The 23,533-nt window shown below is 40.7% G+C and overlaps 2 protein-coding genes across 6 annotated transcripts in view; one reads left to right on the forward strand and one right to left on the reverse strand.

Moving 5' to 3' along the window:
- Positions 1-2,088, forward strand: part of Snapc3 (small nuclear RNA activating complex polypeptide 3) — a 48,232-nt gene extending 46,144 nt beyond the window's left edge. Inside the window, exon 12 of one of the 2 annotated variants that reach the window (XM_031377769.1) lies at positions 1,874-2,088. The gene's annotated coding sequence lies outside the window, so the exon portion shown is untranslated. The remainder of the gene's footprint in view (positions 1-1,873) is intronic. The other variant, XM_031377768.1, reaches the window with a different exon arrangement.
- Psip1 (PC4 and SFRS1 interacting protein 1) overlaps positions 1-13,980 on the reverse strand; it is a 31,265-nt gene extending 17,285 nt beyond the window's left edge. For 2 of the 4 annotated variants that reach the window (XM_031377766.1, XM_031377767.1), the window contains exons 1-5: positions 13,782-13,976; positions 13,221-13,436; positions 9,400-9,476; positions 3,356-3,494; positions 794-898 (exon numbers count right to left, since the gene is read on the reverse strand). In XM_031377766.1, coding sequence (XP_031233626.1) covers positions 794-898; positions 3,356-3,494; positions 9,400-9,476; positions 13,221-13,292 — 393 coding nt within the window. In that variant the 5' untranslated portion in view covers positions 13,293-13,436; positions 13,782-13,976. Of the gene's footprint in view, positions 1-793; positions 899-3,355; positions 3,495-9,399; positions 9,477-13,220; positions 13,437-13,781 lie in introns of all 4 variants that reach the window. The other 2 variants (XM_031377764.1, XM_031377765.1) reach the window with 2 other exon arrangements.
- Positions 13,981-23,533: the final 9,553 nt, after the last annotated feature.

A 23,533-nucleotide genomic window follows, 5' to 3' on the forward strand; every position in this document is an offset into this window, starting at 1 on the left:
GGACTCTCACCTAATTCTCCAGCACCATGTTTCCCCCATAATGATAATGAGCTAAACCTTACAAACTAAGCAAGCCCCAATTAAATTGTTTTTTTTTTTTTAAATTAGGAGCTGCCCTGGTCATGGTCTCTCTTCACACAGTAGCTCAGTGACCAAGCAGCCTAAGTACTCTACTCAGGCAGAAATCAACCTAGATTTAAAACTTTTAAGTTTAATACTTTTTAAGCACTTTCAGCACACAATACTCTTTTAAAAAGTATTTCTAATAAACACTAACCTACCTTATACTTATACCTGTTTTGCTTATAATAACAATTTCAAATAAAAATATCCATCCAAGAGCTAGAGTGAAAGCTCAGGGGTTAAGAGCATGGAGGATCCATGTCTGGCTCCCAGCATCCAAATAATGGCTAACAACCGTTTTAAACTCCACTTCCCAGTTATCTTCCCAGATGCCTCCACAGCATCGAGAATGCATTCAGTATACAAGCATACATATAGGAAATTAACAGTTTAAATCCATGCATCTTAAAAATGCACTATTTATAAACTGTACTTAATATTTGAAAATTTTTTCATGTTTTCAAATATTTTGAAGATGACCTCCTACTTTGCCAGTCACCTCGCTTTGTATTTATACTTCCTTTCTTGCAGTAACTGTAAAATCCACAGGAAGTACTCAAGATACTAGTCCCATCCCAGGCCTAGTATCTCCCTTACAATATATTCAATAAACTATCTATAGATACATTTTCTTCATTTCTTCTTAGACCTGAAAAGATACAAAACATACTTCATTGCTGGCCTTTTCTTCCTGATCAGTATCTTCCTTTGAAACACTAGTTTCTTTTTCTTCCACTTCAACATCAGAGGATGCATTTGACTGTTTGGTTGATACCTATGAAGAATAAATTATTCATTTTTAAGATACTTTATCTAACTTAAAATTTTTCTATACATGTAAAATCAAAAACTTGTATGTGTAGATATGGGAGTACCCCAATTTCTGTTGCAAAGAATGTTTAATAGATAGAATTTTTAAAGTTTTTGTTTTGTTTTGTTTTTCAAAACAGGATTTCTCTGTGTAGCCCTGGCTGTCCTGGAACTCACTCTGTAGACCAGGCTGGCCTTGAACTCAGAAATCCACCTGCTTCTGCCTCCCAAGTGCTGGGACTAAAGGCCTGCGCCACCACTGCCCCGTGCAACACCACTGCCTGTTAAAAATTTTAAAGCAGGAAGTGGCACTACTATAATCCCGGCATCTTATATAGTAGGATGCCTACAAGTTTAAGGCAATCCTAAATTAAAGACCTAGGTATAAGCCAAGCTGGGGTATGTAGTTAATACCTTGCCTTAAAGAATTTTAGGAGCTGGGCAGTGGTGGTGTATGTCCTTAATCTCAGCACTTGGGAGGCAGAGACAGGCGGATTTCTGAGTTCGAGGCCAGCCTGATCCTACAGAGTGAGTTCCAGGACAGCCAGGGCAAACAGACAGAGAAACCCTGTCTTGAAAAACCTAATAAAGAAAAAAGAAAAACAAAAAAGAATTTTAAAGCCATAAATTAAAAGTCAGTTTTGTAAGATGAGGTATGAGTTAGAGTGAGGCAGATGAGTTCTGAGTTTGAAGCCAGCCTGAGCTTTGTATCAGCCAAGTAAGAAAGATGGGGGATGGAGGGTTAATACTAAATGTTGAACATACCTAATCAGAAAATTCAGATGTTTCCAAAATCAAAAACTTTATTATTTTGTAAAGGAGGAAAATAATGTGAAAATCTTTAATATTACTAACACTACAAAAAGTTTTAAATCACAATGACCAGATTTGTTTTGAACTAATTTGAATAAATCAATCTCTGGTTTCTCCACCTGTACAGGCCTGGGAATAATTATCATGCATCAAGTCAGCACTTTCTGTGGCAGTTACAAGTACAGAAGCAATCACATTACCATGCTGAGTATGAAGATCATCTAAGGATGGCTCATTAGAGCAAACAAAGATTGCATATAACAATTTGTCAATTGTTTAAACATCTGTCAAAGGCAAGAAACAGCACGGTACATGTGAAATTACATTGGAATTTTGTTTGTTTTCTGGGTGTTTTTTATTTATTTATTTATTTTTTAACTCCACCTTACCCCAGACACGGTTTCCCTATGTAGCCTTGGCTGTCCTGGAACTTGCTCTATAGAGCAGGCTGGCCTCAAATTCAGATCAGTGGGCCTCCCTCTCCCCAGTGCTGGGGATTAGAGGCATGCACCACCACTGCATTTTATCTAAGAGTTCTAGAGCTTTATACATTTAAGAGTGCAAATCATAATATAGGAAAACATTATTAAAGCAATATCAGAGGACCACAAGATGGTTTAGCAGTAAAAGCACTTGCTAAGCACACCCAACAGCCAACATGGTAAAATAGATAGAGAACCAGCTCCAGAGTTGTACTCTGACCACTATACATGTACTGTAGCACATGCACACACCCATATAATCACAAAATAAGTACAACAAAAACTATTAACAGTACCAAGAGAAAATAAAAATGAAATAAGCCAAGCATGGGAGTGCATGCATGCCTTTAATCCCAGCATTTGGGTGGCGAATCTGAGTTTGAAGCCAGCCTAGTCTACAGAGGGAGTTCTAGGGCAGCCAGGGCAACAGAGAAACTCTGCCTTGAAAAAAAGAAAAGAAAAATTTAACAAACCAGGTAAAAACAAACCACTCTAAGAAAATGTAATAGCATATATGAATTAAAAGCTCTGGGCAGGAGGCTTTTTAGAATAGGTGGACTTTCTACTGGAATGTAAGTACTTCTGTTATGTATTTAATGAGCTCTATTCTAATACCATTCAATGAATCTGTTAAAAAAACAAAACAAAATTAAAGAGCATACACTTTAAGTTTACAAAACAATTAGGCCATTAAGATGGGTCAGCTCAATGATACAAGCCCGCTGACCTGATTTTTCTCCCTAGAACCATGGAAAGGTGAATGGAGAACTAACTTCACAAAGATGTACTTGACCTCCACACACAGACAGTGACATATGTCCCCACCCATATCAAACATACACTAATGAATAAAATTTTAGGGCCTGAATCTAGCAAGACACTAGCTATTGCTTTAAATTCAGCAATAGTTTAAATTTTAATCAAGAAGAGCTGAACAACCAAGTATTTCTAGTTTTTGAGATCTCTTTAGACATTCAATTAATAACCATTTAGACACAAACATCAAGGAAAAACCTAAAATGAGCACAACAACCTAAAATTCATTAAGTTTCTTCAATTAGTTATGTATTTTCCAATGACAGTATTTTTACTCTAACTCTAATAATAAATTTTATAAAAGGACTTACCTGTTGACTTGAAAATTTCACTTTCGGATTGTTATCTATCTCCCACAATCCTTCATTAAAACCTTTTCGTTTATTTGGCTTGCCATATTTTTCCTTATTTTCTGAGTAAGGAAATATGTCCTTTGGTCCTAAAAAAGCACTTTAACAGAAAGCGAAGATGTTAAGTACAAAGCAAACTCAATTAAATTATATATGAGACTACTAGATGACATTCAATACTTTATAACAAATAAGTTTTTTGTGTTTTATTTAAGACAGGGTTTTGTCTGTGTAGCCTGGCTGTCCTAGAACTCAGTCTGTAGACCAGGCAGACCACAAATTCAGAGATCTGTCTGTGTCTCTATCTCCTGAGTGCTGAGGCTAAATCTGTGGCCCGCCACACCCAGCTCATATAATTACAAAGTAGTTTTAAATCCTAGTGATTTGGTGGAGTATAAAAGAATCTGATAGAAGTGTTGGATTTGCTTTGCGTTGGTTATGATTCCTAGTTCACATATCCTATTGTAACAAGAACTAAAGTACTTTGCCCTCCTACCAAACAGATCTTTATAAACCTAAGTTATTTATAATAACTATACAAAGGGTTTTAAGACTTTTGTTTTATATATGGGAGGAGGGATGCACCTGAGTATACTGCCCACAGAAACCAGAAGAGGGTGTCTGACCCACCGGATTTGCAGTTGTGGATAGTGGGCAGTAACTTGAAGAGCAATTGTGTTCTCTTAACCACTGATGACATCTCTAACACTCCCCACCCCACCAAAAGAAAATGTTTTGTTTTGAGAACTAGCACTGGCTAGCCTGGCACTCTATATATCAGGCTGGCCTAGAAATGACAGATATGCTTGTCTCTGCCTCCCAAGTGTTAGATTAAAGCTGTGTCCCATTAGGCCTGGTCCAAGTTTTGTTTTATTCAAGATTTTTTTTTTTTTTTGGCTTTTTTGAGACAGGGTTTCTCTGTATAGTTCTGGCTGTCCTGGAACTCACTCTGTAGACCAGGCTGGCCTCAAACTCAGAAATCCGCCTGCCTCTGCCTCCCAAGTGCTGGGATTAAAGGCATGCGCCACCACTGCCCAGCTATTCTTTTAAGATTTATTTTTATGTGCACTAATGTTGTACCTGCATGTATGTCTGCTCATGGAGGCCAGATCCTTTGGAACTGGAGTTACAGACAGTTGTAAGCTGACATGGGTGCTGAAAATTAAACCTACATCCTCTGGAAAAGCAGCCAGTACTCTTAACTGCTGATCCACCCTCACCAAGATCCTTTTTAATTCACACAGGAAAGACACTCAGCTAATCACTAGCTAATCACAGAAACATCACTGCAACCCAGCAGCACAGTTATGATAAAGTGACAATGTATGGCTGGGATATAGCTCAGTTGGTACAGTGCTTGCCTACAATACAGGAAAGCCTAGATTCAATCCCAGTACTACATAATCCATGTATGGTGACAGGACTGTAATCCAGCACTCTAAAGGTATACAGGATAATCTGGTTAAAGGTATCCTCAACTATGTAGCTTGAAATCTGTCTGACATACATGAAATGAAACCTGTCTCAAAAAGGAAAAAAAAAACCTAAAATATAAAAAAATGTTTTGTAGGTAGTCTGGCTGTCTCTTCAATGATTGGACACTAAGTTGTCATTTGAACCAGGAATTCTGTTTCTAGATAGGTGAAAACATATGCCCATACAAAGCATACACAATGGATGACTGTATGTAGTTCAATAGTAGAGAGTTTGGCTAGGCTATGCAAAGCTCTGGGCTAGGTCCAGCGTCATCAAAAAAAATAAATAAATAATTGTGCCTAAGTGCTCATATCGACGTTATTCACGATATCCAACAGTGGGAAACCACAGATTTCTATCAAATGATAAATATAATATGGCAAATTGATACAATGAAATATTAGCTGCCACAAATAAGGGAAGCATTGTCATATGCTAGTTTTTTTTGGTTTTTTGAGACAAGAGTTTTTCTGTGTAACCCTGGCTGTCCTGGAACTCACTCTGTAGACCAGGCTGGCCTCATCAGAAATCTACCCGCCTCTTCCTCCCAAATGCTGGGATTAAAGAAAGGCGAGAGCCACCATCGCCTGGTCAAATTACTACTTTTTTACATTCCTTCTTCCCCATCTAACTCCTGATAATTACAATAGACTTCCATCTTTGAAAAATCCAAACTTATTCAAATAAATAATTCCCCTCCCAAATTTGGGGAGCAGGAAGGACCATCATACACCTATTTTATCAATAATTTATTAAAAAAACATTGTTTAAAAAAAGTTAGGTCAGGCCCTCTGCATATGTCATAGCTGCATAGCTTGGTGTTTTGTGGGATTTCTAACAGTGGAAGTGGGAGCTATCTGGGACTCTTGTCTGCTTATGGGACTCTTTTCCTCCTATTGAGTTGCCTCATCCAGCCTTGATGTGATGGTACGTGCCTGGTCTTATTGTGGATTGTTAAGCCATGTTTGGTTTATGTCCCTGGGAGGCCTACTCTTTTATGAGGGAGTAGGATGTTGGGATGGACCTGGGGAAGAGTGGGTGGGGACAAACTAGGGGGAGAAAAGGGACAGGGGAAACTGAAGTCAGGATATAATATACAAGAAAAGTTCCGGGCTGGCAAGATGGCTCAGCGGGTAAGAGCACTGAATGCTCTTCCAAAGGTCCTGAGTTCAATTCCCAGCAAATACATGATGGCTCGTGGCCATCTGTACAGCTACATTGTACTCATACACATAAAATAAATAAATAAATCTTAAAAAAAAAAAAAGTTTGGTGGTAGTGCAGGCCTTTACTCAAGCACTTGTGAGGTGGAGGCAGATGGTTCTCTTAAGTTCCAGGTTAGCCTACCAGGGTTACACAGAGAAACCCTGTCTCCAAAAAAAAAACAAAAACAAAAACAAAAACAAAACAAAAAAAAAAAAAAAAAAAAAAAAAAAAAAAAAAAAAAAAAAAAAAAAAAAAAAGGAAAAAGAAAATCACCAATAGTAATAAAGCAACATTGTCTTTCTAAAGGTAAATGGTGTGTCCATTCTGGATCAAAATATTATAAATCCATTTTGAAATAAAAATATCATTAACTTTAAAAGCCTTTTAATTCTTTAACTATATCCTCATTCCTCTGATATTAACTCATCTTCTTCATTAGCCACCTTTATTAATATGGTGCTAGGGAGTGAACCTATAGCCTCCTACATTATAGGCAAATACTTTACCAAGAGTTGTAATCCCAGCCCAACATACAATCTTTTTTTCCCCAAATGGTTTATTTTTATCTTATGTGCATTGGTATTCTGCATGCATGCATGTCTGATGAGGGCATCAGATTCCCTGAAGAGGAGTTGGAGAGTTGTGGCCTCCATGTGGGTGCTAGGAAGTGAGCCTCTGGAAGAATACCAGTGCTCTTAACTACTGAGCCATCTCTCCAGCTCCAACAGTAACCAAGTTAATTAACCAAATATGGAACAGTTGGATTCCAAATCAAGAAAGATCAATCTAGGGTATAATATGAGTAGTAGAGCAAAGCCCTGGGTATGATCCTCAGCACTGAAAAAGAAAACCACCATAAAATACACACAATACAGAAGTTCTATTTTGAAATACTGGAGAAGGAAGTCTTTTATTCTTCAACATTTAAGGGTTGGGGTTGTGGCTCAGAGTGAGAGCACATGGTAGTACAGACACAGCCAAAGGTTAGATCCCCAACACCTCAAAGGAAAGATTGTAACAAACTATGTGTCATATCAAACTGTGGAATATAAAATCATAAAGTCTTTTAAAATCAAGAGTAAATTTTAAACCAAAAAGTCCTAAAAAATGCCTCACAATAATTTTGGGTTTCAGACCTAGGACAAGGGTCTGATGTGCATATTTTACATAATCTGGCCTCCAGTTTCTCCTACCATCCCTTAGTCCTTACCAGGCATACCCACCCTCAACCATGACCATTCCAGCCCTTCCCACAGAGGTTTTTCCCTATATAATCCAGATACTTGTTCTCCCTTCTCTCTCTGCTTTCTCTCTCTCTTCCCTGGCCTTGGTCCTTGGGGCCAATGAACTCGGAGAGCAGCTTCCCGATGAACCCATGTTTATATACTCTAATCTGGCTTAAATTGGCTCATTTCACCCACGAAGAAATAACTTACCAATTAAGATAACTCAAAACTTGGCATGCATCAAAACCACTGAGCCCCACACGTCACCTAGGACTCTCTATGGTCAGAGTAGACCCTAGGAACATTTTTTCAACTACAGTTCCATTTTTTTCAACTACAGTTCCATATGGAACTGTGGAGCTGGCACACCATGCAAATCCCTACTCTGATACAAAGTGCAGTTTCTCCTAAAGGCCCCTCCCCCTATTGAATTTACTAGAATACCTCAAAATTGTAAAACATTACCCTGAAAACAGAAATCCAGCATTTCTTTTCGTTAGTTTCTTTCGAGACAGGGTTTCTCTATGTAACCTTGGCTGTCCTGGAACTAGCTCTGTAGACCAGGCTGGGCTCAAACTCAGATCTGCTTGCTTCTGCCTTCCACCAGGAAGCTTTTGTTTTCTTCTCTTTTTTAAGATTTATTTTATGTATACCTGAGTCCTCTATCTGCATGTACATCTGTGTGCTAGAAGAGAGCCTCAGATCTCATTACAGATGGTTGTAAGCCACCATTTGGTTGCTGAGAATTGAACTCAGGACCTCTTAGAAAAGCAATCAGTGTTTGTTTTTTGTTTTTTGACACAATTTCTCTGTATAGTATACACCTTTAGTCCCAGCACTTGGGAGGCAGAGGCAGCCGGATCTCTGAGTTCAAGGCCAGCCTGGTCTACAGAGTGAGTTCCAGGACAGCCAGAGATACACAGAGAAATCCTGGCTCAGGGGGAAAAAAAACCATTCTAGGTATCTAAGAATATAAGCTTTGGCAGTTAGTTGAAACAGCCTCTAAAGCAATTTCATGTAGTTACAAGGAACAAAACAGTTCAACATGCAACTGTAATCTCATACAATATTAATTTCCTTCATCTAATCAGTTCTCTAGCTATATATCCACCTGGGGCAGCAGGTCAGATTGGCTCTGGGAGTGACCAGACACACAGCACTGTCTGGCTTCCCTCTTCTGATCTTCCCACCATCTGTGTGGTAAATAAGACCAGGCCTTCAAACAGCATTAGGCAGTCCTTATTTTACTAACAAGAACACTCAATGCCTGGCTACTTTCAGCCATCAGTCTTGGAATTATTTCAAGCCTAACTCTTTTTGATCATGTAAGCATCTATTCCATTAAGTAAACTTGTTATTTTTAATTTTTTTTAACCTTTGAAAACGTCATACATGTACACAGCATATTTTGATCAATCACATCTACCCCTCACTCCCACCTCCAACTTTCCCTTTAATTCTCACCAAGATGTAGTGCTTTAAATATGAATGAGGGTGGGGGGTTAACCCCAGCACTTAGGAGGTAGAAATAGGCAGATCTCTTTGAGTTTGAGGCCAGTGTGGTCTATAGAGAGTAACAGAACAGACACAGAGAAATCCTGTCTCAAAATTGGGGTATGGGGGGAAAGGGAGGCAGAGAGTACCCAGTTAGGCATGGTGGCACAATGCCAACAGGGTCTATATAGTAAGTTCTAGGCCAGCAATACATAATAGCATTCTATCTCAAACAAACAAAAGAGTTCCTAGTATTAAAAGGAAAAATACATTTTAAATTTTTAAAGGAAACTTTAAAGGGCTTATTCTAAAATTCAAACATGACTTTTTTTTAATGTTTTCTATTTCAGCCCAGGCATATGGCATTTTATCTCCAAATATGCGAGGCAAATAACAAATTGATCTCTATGAGCTCAGGCTAGCCTGGTCTACATGGAACATCCCAGGGCAGCCAGGGCTACAAGAAACTCTGTCTTTAAAATAATGAGTTTTTAATTTCATTGTTACTTCCCACTTAAATTTTGAAGTTCCTACTTGCTTTTTGTTTTATACCTAACTTCTGCAAGTTAACTGTCATTATGGCTTAAAGGTAGCAGGACTTACGTCTCATGGGTTCCAAAAAAGAAAATGGGTAGTTTGTTTGTGGGTGGTTTTACAGCTCCATCAGGAACTTCATCTACCTGTAAGAAAGAAAAGTCAATTTTTTTTTAATCTTACAAACCTTAGTACACTTGAGTGAACTCAAGAGTAAAGAACCCCAAATGGGTCTAATACAAAATCAACCCATTTTACAGTTTATTGCAATATAGGCCTTTTCCCTCCCAGCCTCCAGCTACCAGAATAATGACCCAGGTCAGCTCCCTGACTAGTTAAAAATTTAAAATAACTATTTATACTAATTTGTGTTACATTCTGGCATGTGACTGGTTACCTCTCTCTGCTCAGGTACCATGGGTCTGTCCTCCTCACATCTTCCCAGTGCTTCATCCTAGCCTTCTTTCTGCCTCCAGATATCCCACCTTCTATTCTACCCTTTCCTACAGGCCTTAGAGATTTCAATTGACAGGTGACATATCCATAAACACACAAGATATTCTCTCTACAATCCATAATCTCAAACAAGATCCTAAAAAGCAAGATTTTTTTCACCCCAGACTTCATTTGGTGGCAAAACTGGTCCTGACATCAAGACCCTTCTCTTTTATGTATTTAACATTTTGATCATTGTTTGTCTAGAAAATACAAAGGTTATCACCCCCTACTACTCAAAATCAACCCACAAGCAACTCCTGAAACACACCTACTGTGATTAGCCTTACTTCCTAAAATCCGCAGTTACTTAATTTTTAATCTGACTGACGACAAACATTTCACATAGGGAGTCTGAAGCTGGTGTGCAATCGTGCAGGAGAGCTTTTCAAACAGTAAGCGTAATGAGAGGCAAGAGGTAGCTCAGGGGTTAAGAGTGCTTTCAACTCTTCCAAAGAATCTGAGTTCAGTTCTCAAGCCCCGTATGCTCACTTAACTCAGGCTCTTGGAGTGGGTATGGGTGGCCCATCACCTCTTCCAGCCTCCTCAGACACTCACATACATGTAGTATACAAACATACAGCATGCATACATACACAGAGGGGGAAAAAAGTAACATAAAAGCAAACAGGATCCAAAATTTAAGGCATTATTTCCCAATTTCTGAAGAGCATTGAAAGAAAGTGTTAGGTATTGTTTATTAACAATTTCATTTCAATTTGTAGAAGTTAAAAATAAATAATTGGACAAGAGATGTCACCCTTACCGTTCAGACCTTAAATATTTAAATACTCTTAAATTCTCTACAGCAAAGATTAAGAATATCTAAGAATGAAAACCATGTAAATCTTTTAGGGGGACAGGGTTCGAGACACGGTTTCTCTATGTAGCCCTGAGTGTTCTGGAACTCATTCTGAAATTCTTGCTTTTTTTGTTTGATTGGTTGGCTATTTTCAAGACTGGGTTTCTCTGTGTATCCCTGGCTGTCCTGGAACTCACTCTGTAGACCAGGCTGGCCTTGAACTCAGAAATCTGCCTTGCCTCTGCCTCCTAAGTGCTGAGATTAAAGAAAGGCATGCGCGCTACCACCGCCCAGCACACTCTGTAATTCTTAAGTATGTAAAAACCAAATTCAGCTGCTTCTAAGAAAAAGAAAACGAGGGAAAGAAGATAAAAAATATCCTATCCCAATCCAAATGAACTCATCACAAGTAGAACTTGTAGCTGAGAGATGCCTTAGTGGTGAAGAGGACCCGGGCTCAGTGTGGTGTCCACACAGCTCCTCAGTTTTCTTCATAGGCTCAAGTTATGGAAGCAGTGTAGACATGCACACAGGCAAAATCCCCAAAACACAGAACTTAAAAGAACTGTTAATTTTGAAGAAAAAAAGGACTTGTTTAAATCAAGATAAAAATGACTCTCCAGAGGCTATTTTTACCTTTACCAGCACCAATTCTTAGTCACCTGAAACATACTGCAAGAGGTAAGAAGAGAATATAAAAAATCTTATTTAATTAGATGTAGGTGTGTGTGCCTGCATATGGGTGTGTGCAGAGTGCAGGCGCTGACACTGCCCTGGAGTCACAGACAGATAGATAGATCACTGTGGTTGTGAGCTGCCTGAGATGGGTGTTGGGAACTGAATTAGGTCCACCAAGTAGCAAGTGCTCTTAACCACTGAGCCATTTCTCCAGCCATGGAAATCACAACATTTCTAAAGTATTTACACCTGGCCTCTTAACTACATTGTGGCACAAAACTCATGAATATCAGATAACCCTGACTTTTAACACCTCAAAATAAGGATACCTTGAATCATCAAGTATCTCTTGGGGGACTTTACACCTTCCCAATCCAGGAGGCCTTATATAAAGTTGAAATACAGTGTTTTACAAGTACATGACTGTATAACTAAGAGCTCTAGAATAAAGAAATTCAGCTTTAGGTCATTGCCCTAAAGATGTTTGCAACATATGTAACAGTCAAAGAGTACTCCGCATGCTCCCCCCCAACGCGCGCGCACACACACACACACAACACACAGAGCAGAAAAAGTTTTCCTATAAGAAAACAAGAACACCGAGTGCTGGAGAGATGGCTCAATGGTTAAGAGCACTGACTACTATTCCGAAAGTCCTGAGTTCAAATCCCAACAACCACATGGTGGCTCACAAACACCTGTAATGAGATCTGATGCCCTCTTCTGGTTTGTCTGAAGACAGTGACAGTGTACTTACATATAATAAATAAATAAATCTTAAAAAAAAAAAAAGAAAAGAAAACACCAATTATGTAGACACGGCTTATGATTAAGGATGAGCCTTTGGTAAGGCTCGACCTTTACCACCTGAGGATGATGGGAAGCTGAGGAAGCAGACTGAGTCAGTACTCATACACAGCTGTCAGAACTACAACTATGGAACTGATTATTTTTAAATAACACCTTTCAAAGATTAAATTAGTTACGTTTACGTATATTAAAAAAATAGCCAGGCAGCGGTTGTGCACACCTTTTGTCCCAGCACTCCAGGAGAGGCAGGTAGATCTCCTAGTTTGAGGCCAGCCTGGTCTACAGAGTGAGTTCCAGAACAGTCAGCACTACACAGAGAAACTCTGTCTTGAAAATGAAAATAAAAAAATAAGTTGTATGAAAAAATAATTACAATTTTGGAACAGTCTGTTTTTTGAGTTTATCTAATCAACATTCTTTAAGTCTTATCTATAGTATACTGAACCTTGATACCATTATAAACTAACAAAAAACTATTTTTTCCTGAAAATGGAGCTCTGTGTTTAATGTCACATCTTGAGTCCTTAGGACTTCTCCAGTTAGGCTAACCCAGCGTCTGGTCTACTCCCCCCTTTAGCTATGGAGAACAAAAAATGGAAAACAACATCTTCAAGGTCATAAGCCAAAGAATGTTAATATAAAGGTCCAAATGCATCACCAACTGCAAATCGTGTACTATGTAATTTAATCACATGCAAGGGTTTCTAATTTGCATATTTCGTTGACGCTCTGTATTTTGTTCAAAATTCCAAATTTTAAGGAAATGTCATGATTTCACTCATTCTTAAACACAAAAAATATACTTGATGACTTCGCCTCAAGGAAACGTTAATTGAACGTCATCCCTAAATATTCTTATATAGAACACCTGTCTGAGACTCAAAAAGCAAGCCAGGGAAACCGCCGCGAGTATGAAGGAAAACCTAGAATTTTACAATTACATGGGAGAGTACAGAAAAAAAATAAAATAAAATGAAAGGTTCCAAGTAACGGTAAAGGGAAAAGGAGAGGAAGGACTAACTGAAAGGAAGCCAAGAAGAGACGATGGGAGGCAGGCCTTTGGAAAGGCGGCCGCACCGCTACACCGGGGCCACAAATCACTTACTCGAGCTGGCCAATGAGGATAACCTTTCATCTTGGCGAAGATGAGGTCTCCAGGTTTGAAATCGCGAGTCATGTTTGAGGGGCGACGCCGGGAGTCCCAAGACCAGAAGGGGGAGCAGCGCAGCCGCGATCAGGAGATGCAAGCAGAACACAGACGCGAGCTGGGGACTGGCGGGCCCGCGGGCGGGGGAGGATGCCTCGGGGTGTCCCGACGCGCCTGCGAGGGACAGCAGGGAGGGCGGTTAAAGCGCAAACCCCAGGGAGGGGCCGCGGGGAGGAGGGCAGGGGGAGGGGAGGCCGCGGAGGGGGAGGGGGAGCCGCCCGCGCGCCTCCTCGGAGCGCGGCCTCGGCCGGGAGCGGCGCCCCGGCCTGCGGTAGCGGCCACCTGAGGCAGGGATGCTGCGGGCCACCCGGGCCGCCGGCCTCCCACCCCGGCGCTCTCAGGGCTTTTCCCACGGGCCGCAGCCCACGAGGGAGGGGCGCGGCGGGAGAGGAGGAGGAAGGCTGCGAGCGCGGCCGCCCGCTTCCCACCCGCGCCGAGCGGGGGCGGGGCGGCTCTCACCTGCCGGGCGGTGGCGCTGGGGCTTGCGGGGCGCGCTGGCCGCTCCTGCCCACGTCCACGCCGGCCACCTGCGCCACCAGCTGCCGCAGAGGCGTCTCAACGGCTCCGAGCTGCAACCGCCACCGCCACTGCCGCCGATGTCGCTGCGCCGCTCCCGCGCGGCTCCCGCTCGGCGCCCGCTAGCGCTGGGCCGTACCAAGTGCTCGCGCAGGCACGGGTGGCGCCGCAGCCGCAGAGCGCTGTGGCTCGGGAGCTGAGGGCCTGAAACCCCTCGAGCCCACAGGTGCCCCCGCTCACGGCTAAGTACCCGCAGATGCCGCGGGAGGGGAGGAAGGGGAAGGGCCTGGAGAGGGGCGTGCGGGAGCTGTCCCTCTGCTCTGCCCCCCACGGCTGGCACAGTGGTCGCGCCCGGCCCGCCCCTGCTGGCTGCTCTGCGTGTGTGTATTTGTATGTGTACTGTATGTAAAAGGCGGGGAGGGAGGAAACGATTGTTGTGGACCCGGTTTGGGGGCGGGTATCCGGGCCTGTAGCCCACGGCTGCATGTTTTAAGCGAATCTAGCGGCCCAAGGTGCTTGTTCTCGCATCCTTCTCCATGGTGCGAGTACTGTAATGCTCCTGCGCGGTTTACATCATCCTCCAAAATGAAGAGCTGTGCAAAAAATCCCAGAGATGAAATTGGAATATGAAGCAGTTGCAGGGTGTGCACCTTGTAGGCCTCTTAAACCTCGCAGAATGGGCTTTGCAGTCTCCTTTTCTTGGGACTGAAACATGAGAAAGCCCTATTTCATTTCCCTGATATTTCAACCACGGAGAACCTTTAAGAAAAAAAGCAGTCCCATGAATGCAAAACGTCAAGGGTATAAAACAATGACAGAGAGAGCGTAGTTAGCTTGTTAGTTAGGATGTAGATTTGAGCCCAATCGAAATTTTAGCCCTGCACTTAAATTTTTATTTCTCTAGAAAAGTGGTATGTATGGTAGGTGTTACAGGAGAGAAGTGTTACTAACATCTAAATATTTCATCACTTAAAATACTCTTAAAGGGTATTTAAAGGTGAACTTATTTTTGATCCTTTAGCCAGTGGATGCTTTTAATATTTTGTAATACACCTTCTGAAATGAGTTGACTCTTTACCATCTTTACTGCAGCAGAACTAATTTTATTTATCCATTAACATCCAGGTTCCCGATAAGTAAGTATGTGGGAAATTAGAAGACAAGAAAGTATTAAAAAAAATAAATCTTTTGTTTCATCCTTCATTGAATCTCTCCAAAATCCTGTTTAGAATAAAGCACTGTTTGGTGTTGAATATACAGCCAGGAGCAAGATTAGGTATTTCCTATATAAAACAGGCTAAAAATATTAAAGATAGTAAGAATATTAAAATATGCAAGTAATAATACTGCTTTAAATAAAGACTCACAGCTGAGACTCAGGAAGAGCTTTGTTTGAATAGGCAAAAATCCAGGGCTTTATAAAAAAGGAATACTGCATGCCTTTAAAAGGCAATCTGGCACCCCCAATGTTAAATGCCCTGCAAGCGGGCCACTGTAAGTCTGCATTGTGCAGAGCATCCCACGTGCAGCCAAGAGAAATAAAGGGAATACTGGTGATGTGTCGTCAAGCTTCTCATTGTGAATCTGATGTTGTGAGCTTTGGGGGCTATCCAAGGTTGCATGGTAAAAACTGGGGTGAACCTGATTGTTTAAAACTGGATTCTTGACGTTTTGATGCAGATGTGAGCTGAAGGACCCCCTTTTTTATGCGACTGTTAAGAAGGGAAGAAAAAAGGTGGAGGAGCACAACTAAGTAATTACAGAAACAGTCGTCAGGTAAACCGTGGGCCTGAAAGGACAGAGAGGTGTCTTAAAGGGAAGTCTCTAATCCCGAGTAATAAATACCAAAGCGGCACCCCGCTATCATTTTTTTGAGTGTGGATACCTCCCCTTCCCATTGTCTTCAACTCTAAGACCTTGAAACTCCAGTTGTGGTCAGACTCCACAGCTTGGCTTCACCTGAGGCCTTGTGAGCCGCTCAGTCCCTCACCCTCTACTAATCTGCATTTTTAAAAAGATACCCCAGTGTCCCCGGGCTGATTTTTATTTTATTTTATTTTATTTTATTTTATTTATTTATTTATTTATTTATTTATTTATTTATTTATTTGTGATAGGTGCACTGCCTATGGAGATCAGGAGACAACACCTGGGTCTCTTTTCACCATGTGGGTCCCATGATTAAATTCAGGTCACCAGTAAAACTCAGGCTAGAGGATGGAAATTAAAGGCCAACCTGTAGGCAAAGCCTTCTCTGAAAGAGAGTCTATCACAGGAAGATGTGTAATACTATTAGAAGATACCTTGTGTTAGTGCTAAATAGCCTTGCCAACAACTAAAAGAGATGGGTACTGTGAGAGGGGATAATTGAGAAATAAAAAAAACAATTTTAAAGGAAAGTGAAAATGCACTTGATGCATTAGTAGTGAACCAATGTGATACACTCACTAGATGTACATTTTGACAATTTCAGTTAGAAATTGTCTGAAACAACTGGAGACACCTTTTAAATCAAGCAGAAACAGGTGGTGATTTAAGCCTCCAGAGAACAAAAGACCAGGATCCCTGGGAACAACAGTTCTGAAGCTAAGTGGGAGGAGAGAAAAGGAGAAAGGGAGAAGGGGGTGGAAGTGGCTCGGTGTGTTTAAGCCACTGGCAAAGCTTTGCTCCTCCCCCACAGGAGAAAGAATACATTTTCCAGAACTGTAACCAGCTAGCCAGAGAGGACAGGCCAACTTAAATGTGTTGGGGCAAAATCCAAGGTACATTCTTCCCATTCTACAGATGAGAAAGCAGGCTCATAGCCTAAGCAACTTGCCCAAGGACACTTGGAGTCGAGGGGCCCGAGCCAGCTTCCAGCCCTTCTGATCTCTGCACTACACCCTTTGGTGATTTTTACAAGCCCTCTAGGTTGCACAGGAAGGTTGAAGGCTGCAGAAGGCCCATAATTAGAAAAAGATGCTGGAAGTAGACGAAGCCTAGTTCTCTTATTCCAGCTTCAAATTCCCTCCCAATCTCCGGAGACCCACCCCATTCGCCAGCTGGTCCTCTCGACCAGTCCTTCTGTTTAACTCTTCATGGGCCTCAATGACTTGACCCAAAAAGCACACCTAAATAGCATCTTCGAATGGCTTAATCTTTTTGCATTTACAATCTTCCTAGTCTTTAAACTACTTAGAACAAACACTGTCTTCCTCACCAGTACAAGATGGAGTTACTGAATGAATAGTAAGAACAGACAGATTCTGTTGATGAACCCTGACAAAGTTCTAATTCTTTAGGGTCAGGGGCTGGTTGCTCTTCTAGAGTTCAAATCCCAGCAACCATTTGGTGGCTCACAACCATCTATAATTGGTTCTGATGTTAGTGATGTTCTCTTCTGTCATGCAGGCATACATGCAAATTGAGCACTCATATGTAAATAAAGTTAAAAAAAAAAGGATCCATGATGGCCCCGGTTGTAGAAATAAAGGATGAACAGGAGAATGCAGGATTTTAGGGCAGTGACACTTTTCTGTGTGGTATTGTAACTGTGTCTAAGAGTCATTAAAAATGTTGGACACTGGGACTGGAGAGATGGCTCAGCAGTTAAGAGCACACTGACTGTTCTTCCAGAGGTCCTGAGTTCAATTCCCAGCAACCACATGGTAGCTCACAGCCATCTATAATGGGATCCAATGCTCTCTAATGGTGTGTCTGAAAACCGGGACAGTGTACTCACATACATAAAATAAGTCAATTGTTAAAAAAATGTTGGACACCAAGGGAGAATCATAATATAAGTCATTGTTTGAGGGTAGTGTGGGAGAAAAGAAGAAAGAGAAAGAGAGAAAAAGAGGTTTTATTTTTATTGTTTGTTTTATGAAAGCTCTCATGTAAACCAGGCTAGCCCATTATGGAGGTGATGATGACCTTGAATTCCTGATTCTTTGGCCTCTACCTCCCAAAACTAGGATTATAGGTATGTTATCACCAAGCACAGCGATAAATTTTTAAGAAAGGTTGTTTATGTTATTTATTAGTTTTACATTTTCCTTATGTGTGTGCATGCATGTGTGCTCTCAAATGAGGAGAAAAGAGGCCAGCTTGCAGGAGTGGGATCTGTCCTTCCATGAGGTAGGGCTAGGGGTCAGATGCTCATCAGGCTCAGTGGCAAGCACCTTTACCTGCTGAGCCATATCACTGGCCCTACAACTTTATTTCTTTGTGAATAGGTTTTCATTCTCACCAAAATATCCTATGCACATAGAGCATCCTCCTACCTACATTCCCCACCAGAGCGTTTTCTAATTATGATTAAGATCCTACCCTGATACACTACTTATATTATGATTCTCCCCTGATGTCCAACATTTTTAATGACTCATAGACACTGTTATAATACCACACAGAAAAGTGTCACTGCCCTAAAATCCTGAATTCCCCTGTTCATTCTTTATTTCTACAACTGTGGGCCATCATGGATCTTCCTTTACTGTCTCTTGGGTTGTTCTTTTTGACTTTTTTTTTTTTTTCAGAACATCACATAGTTGAAATCATGGTATACATCCCTTGGGATGGCGATGGGGCTCAGTGGCATTCATAGTCCCTGGGTTTCATTCCTGGCACTGGGGAATTAGAGGAGGGTCAGGATGCTTCCTTCTTTCACTTCATTATTGACATTGGTTTTCTCTGTCTTTTCACAGATCGATAGCTCATTTCTTTTCAGCTCTAAACGGCATTCCCTTGTGTGGACACAACACAGTTTATTTATCTGTTCACCTAATGAAGGACAGCCTGTTTGCTCCACATCTTACTAATTATGAATTAAGCTGGTACCCATGTGCAATTTTCTATGTAAGCATACATTTTTAACTCCTTAGGGTAAATACCAAAGAGTGTGTGATTCCTGGTTGATATAGTGAGTATGTGTTTAGTTTGTAGGAAATTGCTAATTTGTTTTCTGAATTAATCGCACCATTGTGTATTCCTGTCATCCATGAATGAAGATTTCTGTTGGTACATATACTTACCAGAACTTTGTGTTGTCTGGATTTGGGATTTACCTATGTAATGGTATTTCACTGATTTTTTTGTTTTTTGTTTTTTTGCTCTTACTTTTTAAAATATAAATAATCTCTGTCTTGTTATTAGGTATTCCACAGCGATTAGTAGAAAAATTCAGCTTAAATATAGCTATTTTCAAGATTTATTTACCCAGAATAACATGAAGATTAAAGAGATTTTGAAAAACTAAGTTCATGTTTAGATTAGAAAATACAAAATAGTTGAAATGGATCTTTAAATTTTCTATGTGTATTAATTACATTGCTGGAGCTGGGGCAGTAGCTCATTTGGAAAGGTGCTTGCTGTGGGAGCAAGAATGTGATTTCAATCCCCAGAGCCCATGGGTAAAAGCTAGCAAGGATGGCACATGGATGTGTCTAGAGCTGAGGAGGTTGCAGAAGATTTCTGGGTCTAACCTAGACTACTTGGAGAGCCCTAGGCCAGTAAGAGATTCTGTCCCAAAAAATAAGGAGCAAGTTTCCTAAGGAATGACACCCAAGGTTGACCTCTGGCCTCCCTGTGCACACCTACAATCATGCATGTGAAACACACACACACACACAAACAGATACACAGACCTATACACACAAAATTAATTTCAATTTACATTAGTATAGACTTTTTCTTTCCCCCTTTTTCCCTCTTCTCCTGCTTCCTTCTTCCCTCCCTCCTTCCCTCCCTCCCTCCTTCCCTTCCTCCCTCCTTCCTTCCTTTTTCTTTCCCCATCTTTCTTTCCTTTCTTTCTTATTCCTTTTTTCTTTGTTTTTGAAACACAATCCCATGTAACTGAGGCAGACCCTGACCCTCCTGCCTTAGCCTCATGGATTTCAGGTGCACACTACAACACTGAATTCCTTATGTGTAGCTTTTTAACATACTTTGTAAATATTTCGATTTTGGAAGCTTAAATGTTTTGCTGTTGTTGCTCTTGTTTAAATTAGCCTGAAGTGGTGGCACACACTTTTAATATCAGCAGCTGGGAGGCAAAGGCAGGAGGATTTCTGTGAGTTCACACTGATCTACACAGTGAGTTCCCAGTCATCCTAAGCTACACAATGAAATCCTGTCTCTACAAGTGTGGAAGTCAAAGGGTAATTCCTTCTACTATGTGGGTCCCAGCAGTCAGATGAGGTTGTCTTTGGTTATTAGAATTGCTGGCAAGTGCCTTTACCCAATGAAACATTAGAGAATGTCAAGGGAGAACAGGGAAGGGGGAAGTGATATGTGTGTGTGTATTTTTTTTTTTGGAAGAATTTTTTTTGTTTTTCGTTTTTTTTCAAGACAGGATTTCAACTGCTTTGGCTCTCCTGGAACTAACTCACTCTATAGACCAGGCTGACCTCCAGCTTAAAGAGATCGTTTACCTCTGCCTCCTGAGTGCTAGGATCAAAGGCATGTGCCACCATTGCCCAGCTTAAAAAGAAAATTTGAAGATAAAAATATTAAGTGCAACTCATTTAGGTGGTCTATAATTTCTTACCTAATTTGGATGTTTTTCAATTTATAATCAGACAGATGGGGATTTTTGTTTGTTTGATATAAATATTTATTTTTTAATGTATATGAGTGTTTGGTTGCATGAACTCGTACCACATGTATACTTGGTGCTCATGGAGGTCAGAAGAGGGTTCCAGGCACCAGGAACTGGGGTTATAGATGGTTGTGAACTACCATGTAGCTGTTAGGATTCAAACTCCAGTTCTCTGCAAGAGTAACAAGTGCTTTAACCACTGAGCCATCTAGATGGCTCATTAGATGGGTTTTTAAACCTACATTTGTGTGTGTATGTGCATGTGTTGTGTTTTAAAAAATCAGTGACAGATTTTTTTCCTCCTGGACCACAACTAAATGTAGTATTGGTGCCTCTTGAGTACCTGTGTAGTTTTACATAGTTTAACTTATTGTAAAAATAAATATTATATTGTGATAATAAAGCATAAGTTTTCCTCATTATTTTAAAATTAGCATGCTATTCACTGTACATAAATGTGAATATTTCATTTTCTTTTTTTGGTTTTTCAAGACAGAGTTTTTCTGTGTAGCCCTGGCTGTCCAGGAACTCACTCTGTAGACCAGGCTGGCCTTGAACTCAGAAATCCGCCTGCCTCTGCCTCCCAAGTGCTGGGATTAAAGGCGTGCGCCACCACTGCCCAGCATATTTCATTTTCATACATGTATATACATATTGATCCTGTTTATCCATACTCCTTTCTCATCCCTCTTCTATGTCCTCTACTTTCAGCTGGGTTTTGTGTGTGAGCATATGGGTATTATATGTATATGGACATACATGTTCATGAGGGAGAGTGCAGGTACTTGTGTGTATGCTTATGAAGGCCAGAGGTCAACTTCAGGTGCCTTTCTCTATTGTTCTATGTGTGTGTGTGTGTGTGTGTGTGTGTGTGTGTGTGTGTGTGTGCATGCCATGGCATGTTGAAGTCAGAAGACAACCTGTAAAAGTCAGAGGGTCCTAGGAATCAAACTCAGGTTGTCTGGATTGGCAGCAGGTCCATTCCCATTGAGACATCTTACTGCCTTCCACTGTAGTTTCTGAGACAGGATTTCTCACTGAACATGGAGCTCATCCACTAGGCTTGCTAGCCAATAAGCTCTAGGGCTCCTCTCATTTGGTCTCCCCACCACTGGGATTACAGATTCATTTTGCCCACCTTTGTTTAGTTTTACATGCGTATTAGGGATATAAATTCAAATCCTTGTGTTTGTGTGGCAAGAACGTCACCAACTGAGCCATTTACCCCAGACCTTCAGATGGGTTTTCAGTAACACCTAGCCATACAAAACTAATCCATTAGTGTGGTGGTTTGAATGAGTGGCCTCCATAGGCTCATGTATTTGAAAATTTCAGGGATAGAACTCTGAAAGGACTACAAGGTAGGAGGTGTGGTCTTGACAAAGGAAGTGTGTCTATCGGTGGAGGTGGTTTTCCAGGTTTCAAAAGCCCATGTCAGGCTCAGTTCTGTCTGTCTGTCTCTGTCTTTCTTTGTGTCTGTCTGTGTCTGTCTCTCTCTCTGCCTGTGGATCAGGATGTAGCTCTCAGTAACTGCTCTAGTACCATGTGACCTACAATGTTCCCTGCCATAATAATAATGGACTAAACCTCTGAAACTGTAAGCAAGTCCTAAATTCAATGCTTTTTTTTTTTTTTTTTTTTTTTTTTTTTTTTTTTTTTTTTCATTTTCATAAGAGTTGCCATTGCCAGGCTGGAGAGATGGCTCAGTGGTTAAGAACACTGACTGCTCTTCCAGAGGCTCCAAGTTCAATTCCCAGCAAACATAGGGTGGCTCACAACCATCTGTAATGGGATCCAATGCCCTCTTCTGGTGTGTCTGAAGACAGCTACAATATACTCATATACATAAAATAAATAAATATATATTAAAAAAATTGCCATTGTCATGGTGCCTCTTCACAGCAATAGAACAGTGACTAAGATAAATAAGATACATAATAGATTTTGATAAAGTATTCATCATTGAAACTGCTTCTGTTAAGCAGATATGTTTTAACCAAGGAATGATATTTTTTCCTAACTGTATCAAAATAGTCACTCACAGTTTTTCATTTGTACTAGTCATTTGATAAAGAGTGTGGGAAGCTGGAGAGATGTCTAAGCAGTTAAGAACACTGGCTGCTTGCTCTTTTTGTGGTCCTAAGTTCAATTCCCAGCCACCACATGGTGGCTCACGGCCATCTGTAATGGAATCTGATGCCCTCTTCTGGTGTGTCTGAAGACAGCAACAGTGTACTCATATAAGTGAAATAAACAAATCTTTAAAAACAATACTCACATGCAGTTTTTCATTTGTACCAGTCATTTGATAGAGTGTGGGAAGCTGGAGAGATGGCTGGGCAGTTGAAAGCACTTGCTCTTTTCCAGAGAACCCAAGTTTAATTCACAGCACCCAACTCTGGCAGCTCACAAGTGTCTGTAACTCCAGGTCCAGGGAATCTGATGCCTTTTGGCCTCTACAGTCACCTGCAAGCATATGGCGACACATAGACACATATATAAACTTTAAACAAAAATCCTAAAAACATAAATTTCATCTTGTTCATAGATTTAATCAAAGGGGAAATGTGTAAGTGTGTTTCAGCCTAGCAGTTAGCATATATTTAAAAGATTTTTTCCACATATTAGATGTGTTTTAACATGTTGCAAGATAAAAGTAATCTAAAGGTTAGATAGAAAATGTTATAAAAGTTTGAAATATTATTTTGGGATACATTCCATTTGATAGGATCACATTTTTATCCTAGATTTGAACAGGCATAGTTGGAAATAGTAATCTTGGAAACTTCCTAGATATGTGCTAAAATCATAAGTTTGCTAAGTGAGAAATCAACACAGTGAGTAAAGAGAATACTAAGGGGCTCCAGACGGCCCAGATTCAGTTCCCAGCTCCCACATGGCAGTCTGCAGCTATCTGTAGCTCCAGTTCCAGGGGATCCGATGCCATCTTCCAACTTCTGCAGGTACCAGACACGCATGTGCCTATAACATCAAATAGGATTGCTGAGAGGAATTATTTTCTTAAAAGGAATGAAGAAACACTCTGATAGTCCAGATTTCTTGTCAGTGCCGTGTCTATTTTGTTCTTGTGGAGCCTTTTCTACTCTTCTTATATAAT

The sequence above is a fragment of the Mastomys coucha genome, unplaced genomic scaffold (assembly GCF_008632895.1).
Source record: "Mastomys coucha isolate ucsf_1 unplaced genomic scaffold, UCSF_Mcou_1 pScaffold18, whole genome shotgun sequence".
NCBI classification, from domain to species: Eukaryota; Metazoa; Chordata; class Mammalia; order Rodentia; family Muridae; genus Mastomys; species Mastomys coucha.